The 27803-nt window shown below is 42.0% G+C and overlaps 1 protein-coding gene and 1 pseudogene across 1 annotated transcript in view; both read right to left on the reverse strand.

The window, feature by feature from the left end:
- Nucleotides 1–3175: 3175 nt before the first annotated feature.
- On the reverse strand, nucleotides 3176–4495 carry LOC116883427 (annotated as a pseudogene).
- A 21511-nt stretch (nucleotides 4496–26006) lies between these two features.
- The window catches only part of F13a1 (coagulation factor XIII A chain), a 209230-nt gene continuing 207433 nt past the window's right edge, over nucleotides 26007–27803 (reverse strand). Inside the window, 1 exon segment of the mRNA XM_032884627.1 lies at nucleotides 26007–27718. Within this exon segment, the coding sequence (XP_032740518.1) occupies nucleotides 27565–27718 (154 nt within the window). The 3' untranslated portion in view covers nucleotides 26007–27564.

Here is a 27803-nt window from a genome sequence, read left to right on the forward strand (position 1 = left end):
AGGCTCTTCCACTGAGCTCTACCCCCAAATCTAGTTTGGTTTGGAGGCCTCTGGGAAGTGGCTGTAAGCCCTATCCCTGCTCTGAGGGTTTGTCATGGGGTTTATAATACATGTTTCACTGGCTAACTTCATTATGTCAGAAAAGCCAATGCCCAAGTGTACTTTATCCTGGAAGATGAATCCTTGTTTGACCTGTGCCTAGTTATTCCTACCAAGACAGCTACTTTCTAGGGAAGGCCTGACAAAGGGGTGAGTTGAAGATGCCTGTCAGGTGAAGGACACAGGGCTGGTAACTCAAAGAACCATGCTAAATGACAGTAACTTTCTTTCACTTCAAGATGCAGGCAGAGTGCTTGCAGGGAAAACAAGAATGGGAAACACCCAGGGCATGCATTCTCCTCCAGCAGAGAGTGACCAGAAAGAGGAGAAACTCCAAAACTTTTGTTGGGGCACAGAAGGTTGCCCACACCTTTCTTGAGGGGAGTTTAATAGGTGGACTCAGACTACACAGGTGTGAGTCTCATCAAATCATGCGGGGCGAGACGTGATCACTGAGCTCATGTGGACAGTTCTCATAGGTGCAGGGGACAGCAGGAAGGCTGTATCCAATGTTCCAATAAAAACATAGTCATCAGTGGAAGCTGCTCCAAGCAGACGTTGGGAGCCAACACCTTGAACAGTTAGGAGGAAGCAGAGGCATCCATGTGCAAACAAACCTATGTCCAGTGTCCAAACTGGATGGTCCTGAATCTGAGGTATTAGAAATATTAAAACAGCCCAACAACATCATTTAGATCCATTTCGTGAAAAATTTTTGTCCTACAAGATAACTCCCGTATGTAATGTTCTCAGAGTAAAGTGACCATCTGTCTCACTGTGGCTGACAAGCAGGGTGGTGAGCCCCAACTCTGCCAGGTGTAGATGCGGGGGGCACTTAAATGAGTGGTGCCTTCACAGGTGGATGGGATCCAGGGGTGGATGAGCCTCTTTGTCTTTGTTTGGGTGTTTTATTCTCAATTCTCGATTATGCTGGATGAAACAATGAAGCAAGATGAAAATATGTCTGCAGTTTCTTCACGGCCTCATGTCAATATCTAATGTGATTCAAGTTGTTTTATGCTTCTGGCCAACTCGCGTAACCCATTTATGATAGATTTTTGAACGGCCAGCGGAACACTCACCCCACCTCGAGCAGCAGCTGTGATAGAAATGTGCTTTACAGGTAATAAAACCCCAATGGTGGCCAGAAGCTGAGAGAGAAGTTCCTGTATGCACTCCCAGAAATTTCATTAGCAGCCATTAAAGTCACCTGCTCATTCTGTATAAAGTCATATCCACACAGCCAGGAGGCTCTCCACAATCCTTCAAGCGCTAAACACGAAGTTCAGGGCAGCGATGATGCTGAGGGCCAACGTCTTTCCAGTTCCAGTCTTCCTTTCCTGGCAGCCGATGATCTGTGCTATTCTCACAGCCAGTCCGTCCAGGTCGGCTTCCTAATATCAGTTCCTAGGGGTTCTTTCTTTTTCCTCCTTCAAATGCATTGAGGAATAATTTCTCCCCTTTTGCAGCTCACCTTTCCTAACTTTGTTACTTCATTTGAAACCTTTACTTTTTATATTCATAGATCATAAATTGGAAAGACAGTTTTGCGACTTGGTTATATACCAGTCAAGTCTGAAAACAGAACTGCACTAGTTTAGATATGTGTGTGTGTGTGTGTGTGTGTGTGTGTGTGTGTGTGTGTGTGTGTGTGTGAGAGAGAGAGAGAGAGAGAGAGAGTTACAGAGACACAGAAGCAGAGACTCTCTTAATAACTCTCTTAGTCTAGAAAGTGTTACCAATATGTGCATAGATGTAAGGGTATCTACTAAAGAATGGGTGTCTTAGGGTTTCTATTCCTGCACAAACATCATGACCGACAGGCAAGTTGGGGAAGAAAGGGTTTATTCAGCTTACACTTCCACATTGCTGTTCATCACCAAAGGAAGTCAGGACTGGAACTCATACAGGGCAAGAAGCAGGAGCTGATGCAGAGGCCAGAGAGGGATGTTACTTACTGGCTTGCTTGCTTCTCCTGGCTTGCTCAGCTTGCTCTCTTATAGAACCTAAGCCCAGGGTTGGCACCACCCACAATGGAGCCTCCCACCCTTGATCACTAATTGAGAAAATGCCTTACAGCTGGATCTCATGGAGGGCTTTTCCTCAAGGGAGGTTCCTTTGTCTGTGGTAACTCTAGCTTGTGTCAAGTTGACACACAAAACCAGTCAGTCCAATGCGAAACCTACTAATGATCACACCCTCAAAAAAGAATGCTTCTCCCTTCTTGAGCAGTTACCTCCACTCAGTAGCGCCTCAGTCTGGGCCAGGCCTTGAGAATGCCTCTGCCGTCTTTGCCGTGATTTTGACCCACTTTACCTTGTGCAGGTCATGTGCTAATAACCACAGCAGATGCCAATTTATGAGTGCAGTAGGCATGACAGGTCCAGAAGAGAGCCTTCCTCAGTATTGCTCCCAATCTTCTCACTCTTACATTTTTCCGTCTCCCCTTCCAATGCTCTGTGAGTTCAGGGGTGGTCGGGTTGATAGGGATGCCTGATTTAATGTTGAATACCCAGTCTTTCATTCTTAGCACTTTTGACCAACTATGTATTTCTGCACTAGGTGTCCCCTCTGTACAAAACAGTTCCTCTGACCAAGACTGAGAGCAGCCCAAGTCTCTGGGTACAAACACAAGCATTTAGCAGGAGGTTTCACAACCTGAGCGCTCTCCAAAATAACAACAGTAGGTTCTGCTTTAGAGCCTAAGACCTCCCCAGATATGGCCTTTAGTCAGGGTTATAGTAGTCGGCATGGAATTCTTTTGGGGGGGGCTTCTGTGGCTTTTATTTTTGCATGTAAACCACTGGGGGGAGTCTTGATGGTGTGGGCACCCTAGAGATTAGCCTGGAGTTCTGAGGGCTCCAGACACTAGCTGGAAAGTCAGGTGACAGAAACAATGATTCAGACCGATCACATGATTACAAAGCTGGGGGTTCCAGCAGGGCTCCGGGTGGTCAGGGGTAGACATCTAAGGAAGCAGTGACATGGGAGGGGCAAGCACTGGGCCAGCCTTGAGCCGCCTGGATGACATCAGGGACAGAGGATCTGGTAGCTCCAGGGATCTTCTGTTCATGCCTTACTTGGCCAGGGGGTTCCTGAAGGATCTGCCAGCGAAATTGGCTTTGCTGCCCAGCTCCTCCTTGATTCTAAGGATCTGATTGTACTTGACCAGGTGCTTAGATCGGCAGGGGGCACCAGTCTTGATCTGCCCAGTGCAGAGCCCCACCACCAGGTTGGCAATGAAAGTGTCCTCAGTCTCCCCAGATCAATGGGACACCATGACACCCCAGCCATTGGACTGGGCCAACTTACATGCCTGCAGAGACTCGGTCACAGAGCCAATCTGGTTCACTTTGAGCAGGAGGCAGTTGCAGGACTTCTCGCCTGCAGCCTTGGCGATCCGCTTAGGGTTGGTCACTGTGAGGTCATCCCCCACCACCTGGATGCCTGCAGTAGCTGTGAACTTCTGCCAAGCATCCCAGTCATCCTGGTCAAAGGGATCTTCAATGGACACCACTGGGTAGTCCTTGATGAAGGACTTGTACAGGTCGGCCAGCTAGTCGGGTGTGATGTACCGGCTGGTGTCATCTGGAGACTTGAAGTCCAGGTCATACTTGCCAGTCCTGTAGAACTTGGAGGCAGTCACATCCATGCCGATGACAACCTGGTAAGTGTAGCCGGCCTTTGCAATGGCAGACTTGAGCAGCTCCAGTGCTTCTTTGTTCTCCAGGATGTTAGGTGCGAATTCACCCTCATCACCCACATTGGTGGTGTATTTCCCATACTTCTCCTTGATGACGTTCTTCAGGTTGTGGTAAACCTCTGCTCCAATGCGCATGGCTTCCCGGAAAGAGGATGCCCCCACAGGCAGGATCATGAACTCTTGCATGGCCAGCTTGCTACCAGCGTGAGAACCGCCGTTGATCGCATTGAAAGCTGGAACGGGCAGAATGACTTCAGGGTTGCCGGCCAAGTCAGCAATGTGACAGTAAAGGGGCACCCCCTTCTCCATGGCACCAGTCTTGCAGACATCCAGGGACACTCCCAGGATGGTGTTTGCACCAAAGTTAGATTTATTCTCCGTGCTGTCCATCTTGATCATCAGCTGGTCAATCTTCTCCTGCTCTACAACATTCAGTTTCTTGCTAACCAGAGCAGGCACAATAGTGTTATTGATGTGCTCAACAGCCTTTGGGACACCCTTCCCCATGAAGTGGGTCTTATCATTGTCTCGGAGTTCTAGGGCCTCGTAGATGCCAGTGGACGCACCGCTGGGCACCGCAGCACGGAAGAGACCTTTTGCGGTGTAGAGATCCACCTCAACGTTGGGATTCCCACGGGAGTCAAAAATCTCTCTGGCATGGATCTTGAGAATGGACATGGTGAAGTTCTGGCACTAGGATCGCTGCGGAGGAAGGAAAGAGTGTCCTGTAGACACCGAAGGGAGTCTTAAGGACAGACCTGAGCGGCGTGGAATTCTTCTTGTGGAGCAGGTTACAAATTCAACCAGAGAGAAGTTAGTTATCTGTTGGGGTCCCTGCAGGTATTGTAGAGAAAAGCAAACCACGGGAAGAGAGAAGAATGAAAACCCAGTACAGATTGACTTCTTCAACCTGGGTAAGATACTTGGGAGTCTAATAACAGGCAGATTATTCCCAGTGAATTAAAGCTCATTTAATTTTGAAAAGAAGGTTTCCTGGTGTAATACAATCTCTGGTGCACAAGGAAGTGTAATTACATTGAAACTCAACTCAGGGTACATGCCATTTCTTCCAAGAAGATGAGTTCTAGAGATAGGCAATCTAGGCTAGCTCAAGGGCCTAGGGGTCTGGTCTACTCTCAGTCATACAGATAGCATAGATGGCATTTGGGCCATTAGCCACCTCTGGTCCTGATTGGAAGAGCTTGATATGGCCTGGTCTAATAGATATGCCTATCACCAGGTTCTTGATCACTTCCAATTCTCAGTCTTCTGGATGGAAGACCAAGTGTTTCATCATTTCCATTGGAAAGAAAATCCTGTGACTTAACATTCCTGGTTTCTCTGGAGATCAGTGAACACAAGGACCCTGTGCTACTCACCCAATAATTTACTTAATAACAATCAAGCTGTCATTGCACCAGTAAGAAGATCTTGCCTAACACATTAGTATGTTGGCATGCTAGGTCCATTGTTACCTTTTTGACAAGGAAATGGTACCCATGAGCTCTCAGCAGCGTGGTTGCCTGAAGACCTGCACAACGACATTAGTTGATGTGACGATGAAAATAGGGTAAATCCCACAAGGTTGCACTCCTATGTACAGCGCTACAGATTGTCAATTGACGCTGAGTGAGGAAGAATAGGTTTTCTTTAGGGACACAGTTCTGTATGGTTGGCCAAACTGAAGTAAGTGGTTAGTCCTGGACACACATGCATATGAGTGATCCTAAGTATAACAATAATAATCAGAAGAAGAGCTCATGGAGAGGAGGCGATGGAAGAGGTAGGGAACCATGTGGGTAATATATATATATATATATATATAATATGCATGTGCAAAATTTCAAGAAATTTTTTAAAAAGGCCATTGATTTATTTTTTCTCCCTGGAAGCCTATATAGCACCTTCCTGGCACTGTGGAAACTAGCCACCAGGAAAGAGGTTTTCTGGTCTGTTAATGATGTATCCACATTATACAGCTAAGCTATCTTCATCAATAGGGTCTTGTCATGTAGTGACGATGGTAAAGAAGAGTAATGGCAATAGCCCATGTCATTTTGGGGTCCTCTAGAGCTTTCCTAACCAATAACAGGTAGGGAGGTATGCCATCCATTGCACTGTGATATTTGTTTAATAACCACCATACTTTATAGAAATAGCACTGTCCATGCATGTGGAGTAATTCTATTAGGACTATTTTTTCTTAAAGGAAAGTTATATTTTGAAATTAGCCCATTTACTGGGGGAAGATTTCCATAAGGCACATTCATGAGTCCTTACTTTTGGTTAACCGCTTACTATTCCTCCTCTGCCCATCTCCCCAGCCCAGCTCTCAACCCTTAAAACCCTAATATTTATTCCTCTTCTTTTATATCACATACATGCAATCTGCAATCTCTCTGATTATACTTTTAATTGGGTTGTGAGCCTGAGCTAGTAGGCCTCCATATGGCCTTTCAGAATCCTTCCAAACTCCCGTGTCTTTTTTGTTCCTGTTTTTCTGGCCCATCTTCCACATTCCTCCTCTACCTTTGCTTTACCTACAATGTACTGTCCTCCTCCCGTAACTATAACTCCTAACAGTGCCTTTCTACTTTCTTGGCTTCCTCTTCGGTGCCAAGACTAACACTCAAACCAAACATGTGAATCTAGGATTCAGGCTTCTGCTTTTTGAGCCCCAGTTACCCACTCATTGTTATTTTTCTTATCCCATCCATTTATCTGCAAATTTCATGGTTTCAGTTTTCTTTACAAATGCTCACTACTTCCTTGAGTATATGAACCACATTTTCCTCTTCTATTTAGTTGTTAATGGACATCTAGATTGATTGCATTTTCTAGCTGCCGTGAATAGAGCCACAATGAACATGGATGTGAAAATGTCTCTCTAGTAGGATATACTAGAGAGTCCTACTATAAAGTCCTTTGGGTACATATTCCAGACGGGTCTAGTTAAGACATGATAGTTATGGTCCTAGTTCCTTTCGGAGAAATCTCCAGGCATATTTTCAGATTGTACACAGTATTTTACACTCCTGCCTACATTTGTTATTATTGGTCTCATTTCCTATGCTCCTGGATCTTTAATTGGGATTGCTTTTCTTTGACCCTGGGCCAGATCTTGTCCTCACCCTGGGTTCACAGCTTCCTAAATATTGTGTTCTTTCATAGAAGTAGAGAGAATGGATGATATGTACCTGCCTCAGTAAGGGCTTCTATTGTGGTGTAAAACACCGTGACCAAAAAGCAACTTGGGGAGGGAAGGGTTTATTTAGCTTACACTTCCATATCACTGTTTATCTTTGAAGGAAGTCAGGACTGGAATTGAAAGAGGGCAGGAATCTGGAGGCAGGAGCTGACACGGAGGCTATGGAGGGGTGCTGCTCACTGGATTGCTTTCATTCCTTGCTAAGTATGCTTTCTTATAGAACCCAGAAGAACCAGCCCAGGAATGACCTCCACCCACTATTAGCTGAGACCTCCACCATCAATCACTTATTAAGAAAATGTCCTGCAGGCTTGCCCACCCTATGAGATATTTTCTCAATTGGGTCACCTTCCTCTCTAATTGACTCTAGTGTGTGTCAGGTTGGCCTAAAACTAGCCAGGATAGTACCCTCACCACAAAACAGTGACTACGGAGGGTAATATATTTGTTAATTAGTTAAATTTAAGCATTATGTGGTGCAGGACAAAACAATATTTTGGCAATTAAAATAAATAAATAAAAGGAAATAGACTTGTTTTTTGATGACTTGAGCTTTCTTCTTGACATTCTGCTAACTTAGAGGTATAAACCTTGGGGCTAGAGGCTGAGCCATGAAATCTGTTGAACCTCACTGCATTTCTTTCCCTCCCTCCCTCCCTCCCTCCCTCCCTCTCTCCCTCCCTTCTTTCCATCCTTCCTCCCTTAAGATTTGCTTTATTCAAGTGTGTGTGTACGTGTATCTGTGTGTGCGCATTTAATATTAACTGTTTCTACTTGGCCCTTCTTTGCCAATCAACAGAACAACCTGGGTCTATCCATTAAAGTGGAGGTAGGTCATGTGACCTCTCTATTGGAAACACTCCCATGGTCTACCTCAGAGTATAAACAAGTCCCCTGTATGACTCTAAAGCTCCATGTAGTCAGGTATCCAGTGCCGCATTAACATCCTCTTCTTCATCTTCCCGTGTGCTCTGCTCTAGCTTCTTGGTCTCCTTAAGGTTGTTAAAATGATTTACATGCTCATGTCCCTTAAAACTTATTCTGCCCATGCCCTCAACTTATGGTGCACTTACTAGAGTAGTGTACGCTTTTTTCCTTTTGTATTAACTCAACTGTTGCTTGTTTACTGAGGCCCTCCTGGGCTAATCCTTTTATGATTGTGCTACTCGGTCTACTGTATTCCAACTTCTCTTTCCCAACCCCTCTCCTTATCTTCCTCCATGACCTTAATTCTAAGATAATATACATTTTATTTAACTAAATTATAATTATCCTTCAATATCTCTAAGAGATTTATTCTAGGACCCCTAAAGATTCCAAAACCTTTTCTGCTCAACTTTCTTCTATAAAATGGCATATATTTGCATAGAAGCTATGTGCATCCCCCTATAGTATTCAAATCATCTTCAGATGAGTTATAATACCAAATACGAGGTAAATATCCTGCAAATAGTCATCATTCTGTGTTGGTTAGAGAATAAGGACATGAGGAAAAGCCTGATAATGCTCATTACAGGTGCAATTTTTTTTGCAATTTTTTTTATCCTTGTTTAATGGGTCCTAAATCTTATGGGTATGGAGCAACAGATGGAGATTGATGCCTTTGTTACTTCATCTGTGTCCTCCTTTGGCAGATGCTCTGTGGCTGTAACTACAGAATTATCGAAAGTTGACCTTGATAATTCGTGAATACATTTCTTTTTGCCAATAAGAACATCCAAATTCCTTGAAGGAGACATACTTTCTGACCTCTTTTAGTTACTGAGAGGTGTCCGACGTGACTCAGCCTCTGTTGCTCTGTCATTTGTACTATATGTAATGTATCTGTAGAGGATTCTAAGAACCCAGAATCAAGAAATGAGAGGGAGTGAGGATAAACCCAGATAAGATCTGATTTTACTGTGTAGCCTATGCTGCTGGCCTCAGCCTTGGAGTACTCAGCTTCCAGGACTGGAAAATGGGATTTTGCTGGTTTCTTCCCAGCATCAACTCTAGTGAAGATGTGATACAGGAGACCTGTAGGACCATAGTTGCCATATGAAAAAACAAAACACATGAAGATCAGAATACTGAAACTGAGAATAAAAACTCCAATAGATATGGAAGAAGTGACGTAGTTAGAGACAACATAATGACTGTCGTTATGGACAACTCTCACCTTAGGCTATAGTTAATGCTGTGAAGCCAAATTCCCTTTGTGGAGTGAAATGCTTGCCAAGTTTTCCTTGGTCTTTCATGCCTAAATGCTTATCATTGTTAAGGTTGGACACAAGACTTATGAATATGAGGAATATGAAGAGAATTTCTATAAGTTTATGGACTGTGGGAATGACTTCGGTTCTTCTGAAAGCTTTATGTAGAATGAACGTATACTGGCAAGAAATAATATGAATCTAAGCAATATAAGAAAACCTTCAGGAGTCACATTTACATTCAAGTACATGGAAAAACTGACCCTATAGAGAAAATATATGGATTTTAGTGACATAATAATGCTGTCACTTATCCAAGCTCTCTTCAATGTCATGAAAATATTACAGAGTATGCAGAAGCAGTGTAGAAAAGGCTTTTCTTTTGAGTAGCATTCAAAGACTTGAACAAGCTCACATGGAGATAAACCCTGCAAAAGTTTAACACATGTAGGACATGTTGAAAACCTTCAGTTATTTGACTAGTTAAAGCAGTTTATACTGGAACTAACCCTTATGTACATATTCTTAATTTACTACAATTCATTTCAAACACATACATGAAGTCACACTGAAGAGTACTCTTTCTATGCATGTATGTCATTTGATAAACCCTTTGTGCTCACTCTTTTTTTTTTTTTTTGGCATTAAGAAGGGATTCAGTAGTGAGAAACCCCATGGGCAATGTGAGAAAGCTTTCATTTTGTTCCTTTCAGTTGCTTTTGAATACATGAACAGACTCACAATGGAGAGACATCGAGCAAGTGCAAGTGACAGGGCAAAGTCTTCACTGTTCCCAGTTTCGTTAATCACCAAGAAAAGACTCATGGTGGAGAGGAAACTTAGACAGGTAAGCGTCATGGGAAACATTTTATTTGTTGCGTGGTTGTAAAATCATGAACGGATTTTTATGCATGGGGAATCCTATAGATGTGAGAAAGCCTCCTTTACTCATTCTAATTTTAAATACATGATCAGGCTCATTCTGGAAAGAGTTCCTGAGTATAGAATGTGGGGATACTTTCTTATCTTATGACTTCTCACAAACATGTCAAAGTTGGTGGAAATGCCTCTAGTCATTGAGATGACAAAAACAGAAGAGTGAACTGTGGTTTCAAACCTCGAATATGAGAGACATGCCAGTTCTTTCCTTTGGTTTCTGTCTAAGGCTACCTCTAGCACCCAAACTTTCTAAAGGTAAAAGAACACAATAAAAGTTTTCAGTTGTAACAAGTTTTAAAAGGAAGTCCCTAGTGGTTGGTAACGTGGACCATAGATCCAGAAGGAGCATCGAAGTCCCTTGATAACTTTTACTAAACAGGAAGAGTCTTGAAGTGAGAGAATGCAGCGTCCGCACCATTTCCTGTCCCTGCCATGGAGAATTGTCTTCCTGGGTGTATTTATGTATTGATATGTGATCAGGGCCTGCTAAGAGACGAATGTTGATTCTGATTTTTTTAGAAAAGCATTTGGTTCAAGACAAAATACTTGGCTAGCGCCAGAGTTTTTCTGCTTTATTGATTATCATGTGATTTCTCTCTGTTCTCCTAACATTGTGGAATAAATAAATAGGCAGCTCAAGTTTGGGGGCTTATTAGTTTCTGACAGGTTAGCTCACAGCATGGCCAGAGAAACCAAGCAACCCTATCTTATTCTTAAGTATTAAGCCAAGAACTGATTTGGATATGTTTGTAACTTTAATTTTTTCAAACCTTTGAAGGTTATGGTCCTTAAATGCTTTGACCTCCCTTCTAGCCCACCACTCCCCAGAGGTAGTGGAAAAGCAAAGACAGGGGGAAGTGGACCTATTTAGAAAGGATTCTTTGAAGCAAATCGCATCTGTGTTGTCAGGAAATTATCAGTTCAGTTCACGGGAGTCAGTAGCAGCAGCTTGATGCACTTCACTGATATACCAGCAGTCCAGTTTCGTAGTCGGGATAGTAAACAGGAATCAGCAACAGTGGCACTACCTAGCAGAGATAGCTAAGCCAAGCCTCAGCGTGAGTCAGCAGAAGGGACCAAGGCCAATAGGAATGTCAGAAGCTCTTAGCTATCCTCTCTCACTGAAGCGAAGATCAGTCCAACAAGCATCGCACAGCTAGCTCTATAAGCAAGCCAAGCTCAGCCTCCATCACGGTCAATCAAGTCCTTTATATTTTATTTTTTATTTATTAATCAGTTTATTTGTTTACATTTCAAATGTTATCCTTCCCAGTCTACCCTCCACAAAAGGTTCTACCCCCCTCTCTCCCCTTTGCCTCTAAGAGGGTGCTCCCCCACCCCCACTCCTGCCTCACCCCTCTAGCATCCCCCTTCTCTGGGTCATCAAAACTCCATAGGACTAAGTGCCTCCCCTCCCACTAATGCCAGATGAGGCAGTCCTCTGCTACATATACAGCAGGAGCCATGGATTGGCCCAGGTATACTCTTTGGTTGGTGGTTTAGTTCGTGGGCGCTCTGAGTGGTACAGTTAATTGATACTATTCTTCCTATGGGGTTGTAATCCCCTTCAGTCCTTCAGTCCTTCCCCTAACTCTTCCATTGGGGTCCTCAGATGCAGATGTATCTGCATCTGTTGTGGTCAGGTGCTAGCAGAGCCTCTCAGAGGACAGCCATGTCCTTTTTATACTCCCTCCAAGCATCCCATGTCCTCCAGGGCTTGCCTCGGCACATGAGTCTGTCTTAGCTGACATCACTCTGCCAATCAGCCCAAGTCCACAGAAGTAGCAAGAAACTGCAGCACACGGGAAGATTTTTGGTGTGTTTTCTCTCTATGACGTCTAAACAAATGGATCTCAACTATGCAATGTACGGTGGACCAATACATGCATGTCATTAGCAAAGAATCCTTCATAACATGTCCTTTCACATGCTTTTTTTTTAAAAGCAGAGTATCTTTTCTCCTGTGACTGCTTCAGCAAAATGCTCTTTCATGAGTCTGTCTTAGTCTTTCACCTATGTCTACTTCAATGAAACATTCCTTCATGTGTTTGCCTTAGCAAAACACTGTCCAATATAACTGATTTTCCAGCGACCCTTAAGTTTCCACTTCACATACTCATAAATCACCACATGAGATTTAAAATGATATATGTTGTCTTGTTTAGAATATATCTTACAGGAGTCATTTAATTATGACTTATTATGATGAAAATTTAATCCTTAATTTATAAGAATTAAAGACAATGTCTATTGTAGCACTAATGATATCATGGAATCAGCCTTGGTGGTGGTTGTTAAGTACAAACAAATGTATGGATAAAGGAATTACCTATCTATAAATATACATATATGTGTATACATATATGATTATTATGCAACCATTAAAAAACAAAATCATATTATGTGCTAGAAATTGGGTAGAACTGTTAAGTGTAATAAATCAGACTCTGAAAGACAAGGACAAAGTTTTGTCTCATGCATAGAATCAGAAAAAAAAAGAAAGATCACTCTTATTTTTCAAGTTATATCTGCATATACTCGCAGGTGCAGGGCATCACAAGTCTCATTTGTGCCATGGTACACCTTTGCCCCTTTGTAAATAAAAATAATAATATTCGTAGATGTCATCTTTGGCTACATGGTGGGCAGTAACTGCATTATCCACAGAGTGATGGTGACGTATACAGAGACTGAATCTCTGTATATTTTCAAGTCTCCATTTCCTCATTAGAGTCCTCCAGATCTCAGTACAGTGTCTTATGTCACCTGTCACAAAGGGAAGTGGCAGGAAGAAAAATGATCATTTAGCAATATTTACAAATATCTGGGATCATGTGAGACCAATAGCAGGGCTCACCTAAGGAGGATTTGGAGAGGGATTGAGTGGTAAAGAGTTTTGGAACATGAATTTGGAAGCTTCAGAGCTTGCCTTCTCAGAAGTGACAGTAGTGAGGTCTCTGTTTCTGCACATGGCATTAAGAGTATCTTTAACCCTCACCATTTACCTGCTGGCTCTCTTATTTAACAACCCAAAAATCTAATTTAAAATATTTTCCATTCTCAATAAGTCCATGGCCTTTGGGACAAACACACACAAGTGGTAAGAACTAAAAACGATTTATTCTATTTCTGTAGTGTCAGGAGGAGAATTGAAGAATTCTTTTCCACATTGATTATGGATCTGTCCAGTAAAGGAAAATGAAATTAAATTCAACCTACTTCTAATTGAGAACTTGTTGCATATAAAGACATATGTAAGCAATGTGGAAAAAATGGTTTATAGAAGTAAACCATTTGGATTCATTCCTCTTACCTGGATGGTCTTCCAAAATGGTTTATAACGCCGCTATAGATGATTCAATAGGAAAGAAATTGATTTTGCCCATTGAGAAGGGTATCTTTTCATTTCTAAGTCTCAGTATCCAGTTGCTATTTATGCTTTTGAAAATACTCACCAAAAAAGAATAAAATGGATAGATACTTTAAGAGTAAAATGATGGTGCACAGCAGCAGTGATTAAATGACAAAACCATTGTCTTCGCTTTATAGGACAGATTACCCTGACCATCAAAAGACTCTGGACCTTAAAACTTAGATTGTCATCATTTAACTTTGAAATATTTTCTACTTTTCCTCTTCAAAAAATAAATAACAGAATTAACAAGAAATATCAATTAAATCGTTGGGTATAGTATATGTAAAGAGGAGAACTAGAAAAAATTGTTTTTCAGGTGATGAAGAAGGAGGGAACAGAGATGAAGGACAGCAGGAGGAAAGAGGATACACAACTAATTGTTTCTCTGCTTGAAGTCTGTCACTGTTTTCTTTTATCTGCTGTGTTGGCTAAGTATATAAATGTAATTGTGTAAATCTCTGCCTGGAGCTCCATGATGTCTGAATGGCTACTCTATAGCGTGAGTCTTCCTTCTTCCAATGTCCTAGCAGGTCCAAAAGCTTCTAAGAATTCTTCTGTCTCAACGTCCCTGCTCCCTGTAGTCCTTCTGGGATTATACATGCTCAGGACTCAGTGTGCAGCTCCCTCTCCCTCCCTCCCCTCCCCCTCCCTCTCCCCTCCCCTCCTCCCTCCCCCTCCCCCTCCCCCTCCCCCTCCCCCCCCCCCTCCCTCTCCTCCCCCCCCTCCCCTCCCCCTCCCCCCCCCCCCCCTCTCTCTCTGTGGTTTACTCACTGAGCCATCTCCCCAGCTAGGAAGCTTCTAACCATTGCATCATTTTTTTGAATTCATATTTCCCTGAGACCATGGTTCTTACACAGAACCCGGAAATAGTAGGCATCTACATTTCATCCTAAACGAGGCATCTGTGTATCTGCAGTGCCATCCTCTTTCTCTCTCAGAAAGCTGTGTCGGAGAAGGCAGGGTGAAATTTGAACCCGTACTCATTCAGGGCAGGGCTTATGTTTCCTGTGCTCTGGGAAGATAAAGGATCCTGACAGTGGAGTTTATATCCTCAACCCTAAGTGCTTTATGAGTCACTGAACAGCAGTCTCATCTCTGTGACCCCTCAGTAGCACAATAGATCTGGTGAGCCAGCTCATTTCTGTGCAATGGAACACCCTTTACCACTCCCTGGTGGGTAAAGCATGAGAACCATGCTCTCCAAGGGCCAAGGTTGAAGAACAAACAAATCCTTTCAACAATTCTAAGAACAACATTATGTGGGTGCTTAGCTATTTAGTAGGGGACAGTTTGGTTACCCTACCCCTTATTACAAGTTTTGCTTTCTCTTGTATAGTGACCATTGTTAGGCCCAGGTACTCTCATTGCTGTCTTCATTCTGTCTTAGCGCTCTCCCCATGCCACAGAAGAATTATTTCCACTTCTCATGGTAGTAAGCAGAGGGAGGCTCCATCTCATTTTATGTGGCTTGGCTTGCTCACCCCAACAGCATTTCCTGCTAGCCCTATCTGCTCTTTCTTGTCTATCTCAGATATGATCTATATGCTAGATGATGGTGAGCCACAGATGGTATCTACCACATAGAGGTTTTCATCCTTTACAAGAAATGTATACTTCTAATACATATGCTCTCTTGAAAATCTACCTTTTCTAAACAACTAATTTAATGAATAGTCATGGGCCAGTTGAGTGGATAAGGCATTTGCTGCCATAGCTGATGACCCGAGTCCAGTCTCTGAGACCCACATGATAGAGAACTGATCCAGGCAGGGTGTCTCTGACCTGACACATGTATGTGGCACATTCTCTTTCTCTCTCCCTCTCTCTCCCTCTTTCTCTCTGTGCAAGTCTGTCTGTCTTTCTGTCTTTCTCTCACACACATATACTCATAATGAATATAATAAAAGTAATTAAAATTATTTTAGTGACTTAAATATATTATTTGTTGCCCAGATATTCTTCTTGCTTATACCAACATCCCATGGCTGTTGATGGAAGGCAACTATTATGAGTAATCAGGTGTTAGCCATCATACGGAAACCCTTGAAATCCAGCCAGTGAACTGGGAAAGCTAATGTTTCTTTAGTTACTTCCTCCGTCATTCATTACTGACACCCCAAGAACACATTGCCTTATATCATAAAACAATCGGATTGAAGGGCATACTAATGAGACATAATGTAGGGCTTTGTTTATCCCCTGGATGAGGCAGTACAATTCTTACTTATGGGCACATATTGTAAACAGAGTCATAATAGCCTTTGGGGTCATAGGGAAGACTGAACGACACCGTGAAGATTTCAATTCAGAATGCAAATGGGGAAGTTTTAAGTATTTATCAATAAACATAATTGTAAGAATAGATACTGAAGTGACATTAAAAAGTCACCTTTCTCATTCACTTGCCTAGTTTATCAACATCAGTAAGCCACTGGAGAAAGATGTGCTGGGTCCTCAGCTTTTCTTGGATGTGTCCAGAGTTGGGGAATTCACTCCTAGAGTGATAGTTTGACAGATGCTTGTAGACAGCACTAATGGGAAGATTGCTACATGGTGCCTGGTTCTGAAAGAAGAGCTCAGGTTCTCCCTTTATGTCTTCACCTCTAAACTCATGAACCCCTATTCCAGCAACCCAAGGATCTCTAAGTGTGATTATGGTTTTTGCAGAGCTTTTTAAAACCTGCTTTGGCAGTATATATAGAGGGATGGTGTTATTTCTGATTTTCTGATGATTGTCTTGTGTATGGGAAAGTGGGAAGAAAATGATTGAAAAAACTTGATGTCTTAGTCAAGATTTCTATTCCTGCACAAACATCATGGCCAAGAAACAAGTTGGGGAGGAAAGGGTTTATTCAGTTTACATTTCCACATTGCTGTTCATCACCAACGGAAGTCATGACAGGAACTCAAGCAGGTCAGGAAGCAGGAGCTGACGCAGAGACCTTGGAGGGATCCTACTTACTGGCTTGCTTTCATTGACTTACTCAGCTTGCTCTCTTATAGAACCCAAGACTACCAGCCCAGGGATGGTACCACCCACAATGGGATGGGCCCTTCCACCCTTGATCACTAATTGAGAAAAATGCCTTACAGCTGGATCTCATGGAGGCATTGCCTTGAGGGAGGCTCCTTTCTCTGTGATAACTCCAGCTTGTGTCAAGTTGATGCACAAAATCAGCCAGTACACTTGATTAGGATAATTCAGTCTAGGGTGACTCAGGACATTTCTTCTCCCAGGGGCATAGACAGGCAATGAGGTATGCGCCTAAGAGCCATGCCAATGGTGATACTCCATATTGATGTCAATGGTGATGCTCCAAATTGATGTCAATGGTGATGTTCCATACTGACTTTTCATCCCTTTGGTAGTATTTGAGTTTGGATGCTTTGTAGGGTAACCCTTGAAGTCAGAATGGTGGGAAGGAAGTTAATTGCCTGAAGACAGTGGATTTAGGACTTGAGTGGCCTAGAAAATGAGGAATGGGAGTGAGAACAGCCTAGGCTATGGAATACCATGGGAAATAATACGATTTCCCTACTTCATTAATTTACTCAACAATGCTTACTCTGTGTCAGGTATATAGCAAAGTATGAATCTAAAGCACAGGGCCCTGCTTAGGAAGGAAGTTAGTTGTGTGCCTGGAAGGACTTTATTTTAGTCACCTGCCATTGTTAGACACATTTGGCCAAGGGTGTACACTTCAAATCTTTTGTAGAAGTGGTCATGGAAGCCATGATAAAGTGCAACAGAATGGAAGAAATGGTTAACTCGATGCAAGGTAGGTATTGACCTGATTTTATATATAATGGTGTGAAATTCCAATTGAGATAGTTCAAAACTAATTGTAGAATCCTGCCTTTCTCATCATTTCCAAGCCAAGTTCATAATGTAATACTGCCATGGGAAGGAGACTCTCTCTCTCCCTGACTTCTCAACATTGTCTTTATTTGTTTATTTGTCTTGAAATAGAGTCTCATTATACAGTTCATGTGGCCTGGAGTACTGTATCTAGCACAATGACCTCAAACTTTTCATTCTCTTTCCTTAACCCCTTCAGTGCAGGGATGACAGAATAGTACTATTATACCTGGTCCTCACATTGCTTTCTTTTCTAAAAAATGGAGCCTCTGACTGACAGGCTGAACAGGCTTATATGGGGCTGGCCATGCAGTTCTTTCAAGAAGTCAGCCTTGAACTCTACATTTTCGGACAGGAGGAAAATGCTCTAATAAACAGTGTATATAGTCTCTGCTTATTAAAACAGTGTTAGCATAACCCTGAGAAGGAAGGTAATATTAAACCCTCCAAACTGTTGTTTAGATCAAGTGGTAATTATACAGTGTTTTCAATAAATTTTATTAATGTATAACTATCATGTTCCTCAACAATCCTCACCTGTTAATTTTCATGATATCATACAGTTTATTCCTCTTGTCTATGAACTGTATTCTGGGCCTTTATTTTTTTTTTCATTTCACTCGTGCCTTATTATACAGAAAACAGAATTTGACATTTTTATATTCCATGTAACTGCAGAGGGCAGGAGACTGGAACCCAGAAGGTATGGCTGATAGGTGAAAGCTTTGAGAGCTTGGTAACTAGAGTAGAGGTAGTCAGAGGGGCTGGTGACAGAAAGATTACAATTCCAACTTCAACTACCTTTTTTCATCCTTGCCTCTCAGGCCTTCTGTTTGCACAAGCATTCTCTTCTTTCTCTCCCTTGCTCTTTAAGCCTTTACCTTTTCTGGAAAAGGAAACCAAAATGAGTGAGATAAGAGGAGAAAGTCCTAGCTAGAAGCCCTGTTAATTTATAGTCTTTGGGGTTTCTGTTTTTTTGTTTGTTTGTTCCTTCTGATGAGATGCTTAGCAAGCAGTGGTCCAACATAAATTCTTTTCAGGGCAACTAATTTTCAATAGCTGTATAACAAAAATTACAGGCTATCCATTCTGCTAGAATTATGTCACAAGATTTGTGAAGTGGAAATTTGGGGTCTGTCATGTGATACAGGCTCATGCTATGATAGTTTGCCGAAGCAGATTCACACGATGTGTTGCTGAGGTAAGACCTATGAGAGGACATGTGGTGTTTGGAGAAAGTCCATACGTAGGACTCAATGGACAGTGGTGGGAGCACTTGCATAGCTGGCTGTGTAACTCTTCCTTGGTCTTGGGTCTTTGCTGATCTTCACTTCATTGAGAGAGGCATAGCAGAGAACTCCTGGCATTCCAGCTGGTCCTGTTCATGTCACCATTGCTGATTCATTTTTGGTAACACTACTGAACTGGACTGCTAGTATCCCAAAAAATGGAGATTAGAACTGCCCCAAAGAACTATTTCTAAGCAAGTCCACACCCCCTTGTCCTACTTACCATCTTTTCACCCCTACCTTTGATTGGTGGGCTAGAAGGGGGATCAAAGCATTTGAGAACCATTATTAAAGTAGGTCTTTAAAATCTAAGCCTACAGATTTTTGGCTGCTGTGTTGCATGGCTTGTCTTTGCTTTTGTTTTTTCACCGTGATGTAAACCTAATGTCAAATTGTGAGTGGTCCCCTGGAGATACCTACGTGGCAAAGATCTGGGAAAGGCATCCAGCCAACAGCCAGAAGGGAGCAGAGGACCAACCTACCAGTCTTTGAGGAATCCATGAACAAGCATAAAAGCAATGCATCTCCAAGTCAAGCCCTCAAATGAACCGCAAGGTTCTGGCTATCTCGATGGCCACTTGTGAGAAGCCTTGCAGTAGAGAACACACTGAAATCCACAGCTAAAATCCAAACCCACAGTAACTTTGAGATATGAATGCTGTTTTAGGCAATAAAGTTTGGGGGATAGTTTGCTCCAATAGTAATAAAGAGCAAACCAATAACAGAATGTTTAACAATACTCCAAGCAGGAGAGAGAATAGTGCCAGAATCGCTGGAATTCTCTCATGTTCCTGGTTTGTTACTATCCCTCTACTAAGGTCAATCCCTAGGCTGACTTCTAAGCCTGATTGATGGGGTTTGCCTGTTTTTGACCTCTGTATGAACAGACTTATGTTATAGCATGCACAGTTTTGGCATCTGACTTCTTGTTTTCTGGTTACATGGCAGTTCTTTCTATAACATTGCATATGGATAAGGTTATTTTATTAGATATTTATTACTGCTATATATGTACCTCAATCATGTAAGCATGCCACAGGTTACTTATAGCACACATTTAGGAGTGGAATAAGTGGTTCACTGTACATTGAGAATTAGTAATATAACAGCAAAAATGGGTTCCAAAGGGGTTGGTTCAATTTTTACCAGCAGAGAACAGGGCCCATCTTTCATCTCATTGTCTCAGCAGGATTCTTTGCTGTTTCTTGGTGTAGCACAGGACTGTGCCTGCCATGGTATTTTAATAGTGCACTTTACTGCTAACAATACTGCTAAAGTAAAAAGAATAAAGCTCTCTTCTGGACACCTAATTATATGAAGTGTTAATTTTCAAAATCCAAGGTATAGTCAGTGCTATGTTATGGACCCTTATTTTATGTGTAACCAGTACTGGCAGAATAAAACATTAAGAACTGAGAATATATAGCTTCCAGATTGCCTTTAAATTAGACTCTTTAGGAGGGAGTTAGGATTAAAGAAAAAATGGTTGAAGCGTAATGTCTTTATATTAGCCTTTGAGTATCTAGCCTATGCTTTTTCTTGAGCCTAAATTTCCCAGCAAACAGCCTGCACTTCCTGGCTAACGTTGCCAGCAGAGGCATCATTGAAGCTATTGTTTTTCATTGTACAGGGAGGCTTTATTATATTATACCTATTAGTCAACTTTGTGTCATAAGAATATTTGGTTGATCTATATGAGCTTTTAGCATTGTGCACTCTATAAAGCTAATTGGGATATTACTGAAAATACCCAGCATTTCTTTGTAATGATCAACATAAACGGCAGATTCCTTTATTGGAGTCATAATTTTTGAATTCACTGTTACAGTCAAGACAAAAGAACAATACACACAAGCTCAGCTTTGCATCTGTAATAAAATTCACAGACAAGAAGCACATTTACCAGAACCACGCTACCTACCACCTTCGGTAGTTCAGCCTTTATGCTCCTTTTTGGGGATTGTAAAATACTCAGTGTCCTTGACATCTGATAGTCTATAAAATATATGTCTAAATTTTAAGCATAGATAATATTAACCATATGGACTAGAACTAGAAACAGGAAAGGATGAATGGATATAACAAGCCATTATGAGAGCAGAGCTGCCAGAGGCTGGAGAGGTAGCACAATTGGTAGATTGTTTACTGCATGAACATGTGTAAGACTGATTCCCAAAATCCTTGTAACACGTCAGGCAGGAGACTGTACTTATAATCCTAACACTGGGGAAGCAGAGACAGGAAGACACCTGGGGCTCCCTGAAGAGTCAGTCTAGTCAAATGGGTGAGCTGAGGGTCCTAATGAGAGACTTTGTCTCAAAAAATTTAGATGGATGACTCCATACCACCCAACTTTGCTTTATGGGGAGTGGGTGTATCCCAGTGGTAGAGTATGAACTTGGCATTTGCAAGGTCCTGTATTTGATCTGAAAAAAAAAAAAAGCAAACACAAAAATAATGGCAGTAATCTTAAAACCTCCAACATGCTTTATGTACAATATCATTAAAAATACTGTTTCACGGCAACCAACAGATTGGGAAAAGATCTTTACCAATCCTACAACAGATAGAGGCCTTGTATCCAAAATATACAAAGAACTCAAGAAGTTAGACTGCAGGGAGACAAATAACCCTATCAAAAAATGGGGTTCAGAACTAAACAAAGAATTCACAGCTGAGGAATGCCGAATGGCTGAGAAACACCTAAAGAAATGTTCAACATCTTTAGTCATAAGGGAAATGCAAATCAAAACAACCCTGAGATTTCACCTCACACCAGTGAGAATGGCTAAGATCAAAAACTCAGGTGACAGCAAATGCTGGCGAGGATGTGGAGAAAGGGGAACACTCCTCCATTGTTGGTGGGATTGCAGACTGGTACAACCATTCTGGAAACCAGTCTGGAGGTTCCTCAGAAAATTGGACATTGAACTACCTGAGGATCCAGTTATACCTCTCTTGGGCATATACCCTCAAGATGCCCCAACATATAAAAAAGACACGTGCTCCACTATGTTCATAGCAGCCTTATTTATAATAGCCAGAAGCTGGAAAGAACCCAGATGCCCTTCAACAGAGGAATGGATACAGAAAATGTGGTATATCTACACAATGGAATATTACTCAGCTATCAAAAACAATGACTTTAGGGGTTGGGAATTTGGCTCAGTGGTAGAGTGTTTGCCTAGCAAGCACAATGCCCTGGGTTCGGTCCCCAGCTCTGGAAAAAACAATGGCTTTATGAAATTCATAGGCAAATGGTTGGAACTGGAAAATATCATCCTGAGTGAGGTAACCCAATCACAGAAAAACACACATGGTATGCACTCATTGATGAGTGGCTTTTAGCCCAAATGCTTGAATTACCCTAGATGCATAGAACACATGAAACTCAAGACGGATGATCAAAATGTGAATGCTTCACTCCTTCTTTGAAAGGGGAACAAGAATACCCTTGGGAGGGAATAGAGAGGCAAAGATTAAAACAGACACAGAAGGAACACCCATTCAGAGCCTGCCCCACATGTAGCCCATACATATACAGCCACCCAATTAGACAAGATGGATGAAGCAAAGAAGTGCAGGCCGACAGGAGCTGGATGTAGATCTCTCCTGAGAGACACAGCCAGAATACAGCAAATACAGAGGCGAATGCCAGCAGCAAACCACTGAACTGAGAACAGGACCCCCGTTGAAGGAATCAGAGAAAGAACTGGAAGAGCTTGAAGGGGCTCGAGACCCCTTATGAACAACAATGCCAAGCAACCAGAGCTTCCAGGGACTAAGCCACTACCTAAAGACTATACATGGACTGACCCTGGACTCTGACCTCATAGGTAGCAATAAATATCCTAGTAAGAGCACCAGTGGAAGGGGAAGCCCTGGGTCCTGCTAAGACTGAACCCCCAGTGAACTAGACTGTGGCAATGGGGAGAGGGTGGGGAGGGGAACACCCATAAGGAAGGGGAGGGGGGAGGGGGATGTTTGCCCGGAAACCGGGAAAGGGAATAACACTCGAAATGTATATAAGAAATACTCAAGTTAATTAAAAAAAAAAAAGAAAAAAAAAAAAAAAAAAGAAAAAACATGGGAATTCTGATCTGTCTCAATGGCAAGAAGAAATGTCCATTGCTGTGAGAGTTTAGAAGAAACTGGGCATGAATCAATCTTCAGGAAAGCACCACTTTCCTGAAGCAAAAGAGATGCTTCTGAAACATCTGATTTTAAAAAGTGAATTCTTACAGATACACTATTAAGGTATTTTTTAATTTTAGTCTAGAAAGGTAGACATTCATGAAGGTAAAGGTGCATGTGGAAGAGTTGGGAAGTGAAGACAGGAAAGTCATACTACAGAAGCAGTTAGCTCTCTTGAGTAACAAGGTAGAGAACTTTATGGAAGTAAGAGAGAGGGACCATGGCTCTATCAGTAAGATTGTGGCCCATCAGGGAGAGGTCTTTGCTCATCATGTTTTTCTGGCTGTCCCAATTTTACATGCTAGAATCTTATGTGTCGTACTTTTACAAGTTTTTAACACTCCCTTCCCTAACACATCACCTCCCATCTTGTCTTCTACTAGGGCACGGGTGTACCCTACTTCCTGTTCCTGAAACCCATTGTGGCATCATCTTCAGTACCATACCCTTTTACTTTCCGTGATTGAGGCCTGCCAGCCCACACACCCCTGACCTTATTTCTGTTCTGAAACGCAGCTCAGAAGGAATGACATGTCAGTCTTGGGAATGCTCAACTGTAACCAATACCAACATTCTTACCTTGATGTAGTTCACCATCTTGTCGCATAAGCTAATTGTCATCATGCTTCCTTTTCTCTTTCAAGTTTCAATTTAGGCCTCTCTTTCTTTGTTCTTAATAGAAACAAGAGGAGACATCCTCAGGTGTCCCTCTGTCCTTCCCTCTTTATTGTTTATTTTTATTTTTGTTTATTTTCTGTAGCATGCCTGTGCTCACACTGTTGCCTTGTTCTGTATCTCTCTCTGTCTTGATTCTCTCTTGCCTGGTAACCATTTTCTGAGAACTTCTCATTACATGCACATGGGTGACTGGAGAAAAGGATGGGTAGCTGCCTGCAAGGCTGAATGCTTGGCTGGATGGTAAGGGGACATTGAGATGATAGGAAAGGTGAATGCCTTGTTGGTTGGTTTGATTGACTATGAACTTTATAGCTACATAAGACACATCCATAATTGATGGCCTTTCAGTTGGAATGCTGTTGTGTGTGTGTGTGTGTGTGTGTGTGTGGTTGCTAGTGAATCTAACACAAACTCAGTTACTTATATTATATTCCTTATATTCCTACATGTGTACATGTCTCTGTGCTATTTTGTGACTCTTTAGGATGAAAGTTAGTTTCTTAAAACTCAAAGGAAATAACTGAAGAATGTACACTGAATGTTTGTATTGAAACCAAAATTTGTTTCCATTGCTTGTTATTTCCCAACATTCAACTCGTCATGAATCACAGCTCCCTGGATCCTTCACTAAGGGCTGGAAATAGTTATAGTTGCTTTCTTTACAAGATTGATAAAGTTTATTAAAAAACCATAAAATTTGTGCATGTGTCTAATTCTCTCTTTATCTCTATCTATCTATCTATCTATCTATCTATCTATCTATCTATCTATCTATCATCTATCTATATATTTACTTATTCACCATCTGCCCATATTCTATATGTTATTAATGATGACATGTCCATTAGGAGAATCTTGCGGGCATGTAAATATTGTTATACTTATTCTGCCTTGAAGCTCTGAAATCAAAAAGGATTTGCTTAAAGTCAAAGCTGAACACAGGCAGGAGCTAGAACTCAGTCTCTGGCGTTTGCAGAGACACACTGCTTTTCATCATTGTTAAAATCCGGTCGCTGAGAGACAGCATTTCCCTTATCCAGCTACAAAAAGTTGTAGCAAATAGGTGATGTAAGTTTTCAAAGTGGAAGCTTCTGGTTGTGTCATGTGATGCAGACTCGCTGTTATTTTGCTGAGGCAAGACCCGTAGGAGGACACGTGATGTTTAGAGAGAATGTAAATAGGACTCAAAGGATAGTGATGGGGCACTTGCATAGCTAGCCTTGCAACACTTCAGTGGTCTCATGTCTTTGTTGATCTTTACTTAGTTGAGAGAGGCAAGGCAGAGAACTCCTGGTATTCCCAATGTTTCTGGTCACTGCCAATTTGGTGGAGGCCTGGATGCTTCTGCTGGATTGTGTTACTGCTGTTAATTTGTGTTTGGCATCCTGACATTACTGAACTGCTGGTTTCCTGACAAATGGAAATTGGAACCATCCCCAAAGAACTACTTCTAAACAGATCCACATCCCCTTGTCCTATTTACCATCTTCTCTCCCGTACCTTTGGCCTAGAAGGGGGCTCAAAGTATTTGAGAACCCTTATTAAAAGTAGGTTTTAAAAAAATCTAAGCCTACAGTTTTTCTTTGACTCACAGCTCAGTGGTGTCAGCCGTGATTGATTTGGGGTCTGTGGTGAGTCAATAACAGCTGGGGAAGGTAGCAAACACAGAACCACTCAGCTCATGACCAGCAAGTAAGAGATTGACTAAGGGACTGGCGTACTAGCATTTCCTCTGGTGACATGAAGGCGTGCCATTCGACCTCACCTCCAAACGATCCTATCACCTCCTAATAGGACCACACAGAGGATTAAGCCTTGACTACATTGACCTTTGAGAGACAAGATCCATACAGCAATAGCATTATTGTACATTGTGATATCCCAGCTGTCAGTGAGCATGGCTGGTTCTAACATGGGTGTGATATGTAGACTTCTTCTTGAATGCCTATTCCAGATCAGATGGCAGGTGCCACTTAGGACTGAGAAAAATTCTGAGGCCCTATCTACATTGCAATTGTTAGGTGAGGTTTGCCATGGCCATAGGTGCTCCTAAATATTTTCTATGTGTTTTTTTTTTTTTGTCCTTGTTCTAATACCACAAGAGGTGTTCGTCTTGACAGATATCTATCTGCCCACTCATCATTTTGTTTTGTGAAATTGCTCATAAGCAGATATCTATGGAGAAATTTCAACTCCTAAAAACTGGATTTTAAGCTAAGCCTGCAAACTTCCTTCTTCAATGAAAATGGTAGCAAAATACAGAAAGAAGGCAAGGAATGCTAATGGCAACATCAATAACTATTAGTTGTTTTGCCTAAAGGGCGAATGCATGTCCTCCTATTCAGTGTGGGATATACAGGGCAGAGGGAGAAGAGCTTTGCACGCAGTGGAGTTTAGTCATATGTAGTGTTGAAAATTAACACCATTTACTTCTGGGCACATGTAATCAGATTAACTTTATTATAGGCATAGATTATACTCTCGTTAATAACAACATACTAAGTTAAGCTGTTTTAAAGTCTAGCAAAATGCATTTCATTTGGAATTAGATGCTAATGCTGGGAGATGACTTCATGGAGTTATGCTTATAGAATCTGCTGAACCTCGGGGGTTAGTACTGAATTCTCAGGAAACTCTCAATGGCTTAGACGTAAAAGCATAGGTGCAGACTAGAACATTCTGTTATGTTTTCTTCCATAGCTTCATTTCCTTCCTTCCTTCCTTCCTTCCTTCCTTCCTTCCTTCCTTCCTTCCCCACCTCTCATTTCTTTATTATTTCTTCTTTTTTTTCATAGTCTCCTGACTTAAATCACACTCATGGCATTTCAATAGGAAATTTAAACTAATGTGCTAATGTTGGAGCCTTGGCACATAAGGTGAAGGATTTTAGTGTCCTCTGTCCTTGGGTCAAGGGTAATGCTGACCATTTGCAAGTCTGAGTGTCTTAGCTCTGAGCACTCAAGGGTTTAGGCAAGGGCTTGATATAGGAAACACGAAGAAAGGGGGTGCTCAAAATCTGTTTGATCTTCTAGGTGCCTACCAAATCTGCTAGTTCCTCAAGCTGTCTCTGTCTTTGCCAGTGTCATTGTGTGAATGTGATGATCTCATAGAGATAGGTGATGTCTACTCACCAACCATGGATGCTAATTCCTCAGTTCTCCAATCCTAAATCAGTTCCCTTACTTTCTAGTTCTCTGCCCGAGAAAGGGTTAAAGTAAGGTTATTCATTCTTGCTGATCAGACACAGTGTGACACCTATAAAGTGCACCATAAACTGCATTATTTAATAGATCTGAGCACCGCACCTGCTTCCTTATCTCCTCTTAGGTGATTAAGTTCCCCACAAATGCAATTTGTTAATGTGGGGCCACATCTTCTCACAAGGTAATCTGTGAAATTTGGCAGGCAGCTCCTTGGCTGCAGGTGCAAGATGAAAGACCTTTCTCTGGCTTTGCCAAGAAGAAAAATGATGTCGGGCTTAATTCCTGGAAAAAAATATTTTAACACAGAGGGTTCAACCTGATTCCAAGAAAGGGGAATAGAATTTTTAGGATCTGATTGTGGACACCCTTTCCTTTGGGGAGTATGTTACCTCTAAAAGACTGAGTGGGGAATCAGAATTCTTAATTGAGGCCAGGTATTGGGCACATCCTCCCTGCTCATGGGCAGACCTCTGATCTGTGGAGCTGTAGCCATTTGCAATGATAAATGATGGCTTTCATTCTTATGAGCTATGAAGGCTTAATTATAGCTTAATTAAGCTAATGCTCAGATCCTTTGGAAGGTGGAACGATTCAAATCTAACTCCCTTGTCCAATAGCCTGTTTGGAAAGGCGTGTCTATGAAATACATAGCATCTCTATGCTGGAATCTGTCTCAGTCTTCACACCCAAATTAAAGCAAGAGCTAGCTATGTTTTGCGTTAGAATGGCCATAACCAAGACTGCAATAGGCCATGTGCCCCAGCCCATTCGAGCCTCCTGAGCATTTATACAGTAGGTCGTCTTTGAATCTGCAGATCCAGCTCTCCATACACATGTCTCAGGGAGTCACTGGTCATGCTGGCAATCAGCTTCCGATGACCAGAGACCCAAGGCTGACAGACTTCTTCCCACTGCACAGTGGCGTTGGGCCGGATTTCACTGAAAACACGAAAAGCAGAAAAAAGGTTAGCATCTCAGTTTCCCATCTTAATCATGGACTATGAAAACTCAGGCCTGAGACACT

Source organism: Rattus rattus, chromosome 14, assembly GCF_011064425.1.
Source record: "Rattus rattus isolate New Zealand chromosome 14, Rrattus_CSIRO_v1, whole genome shotgun sequence".
NCBI classification, from domain to species: Eukaryota; Metazoa; Chordata; class Mammalia; order Rodentia; family Muridae; genus Rattus; species Rattus rattus.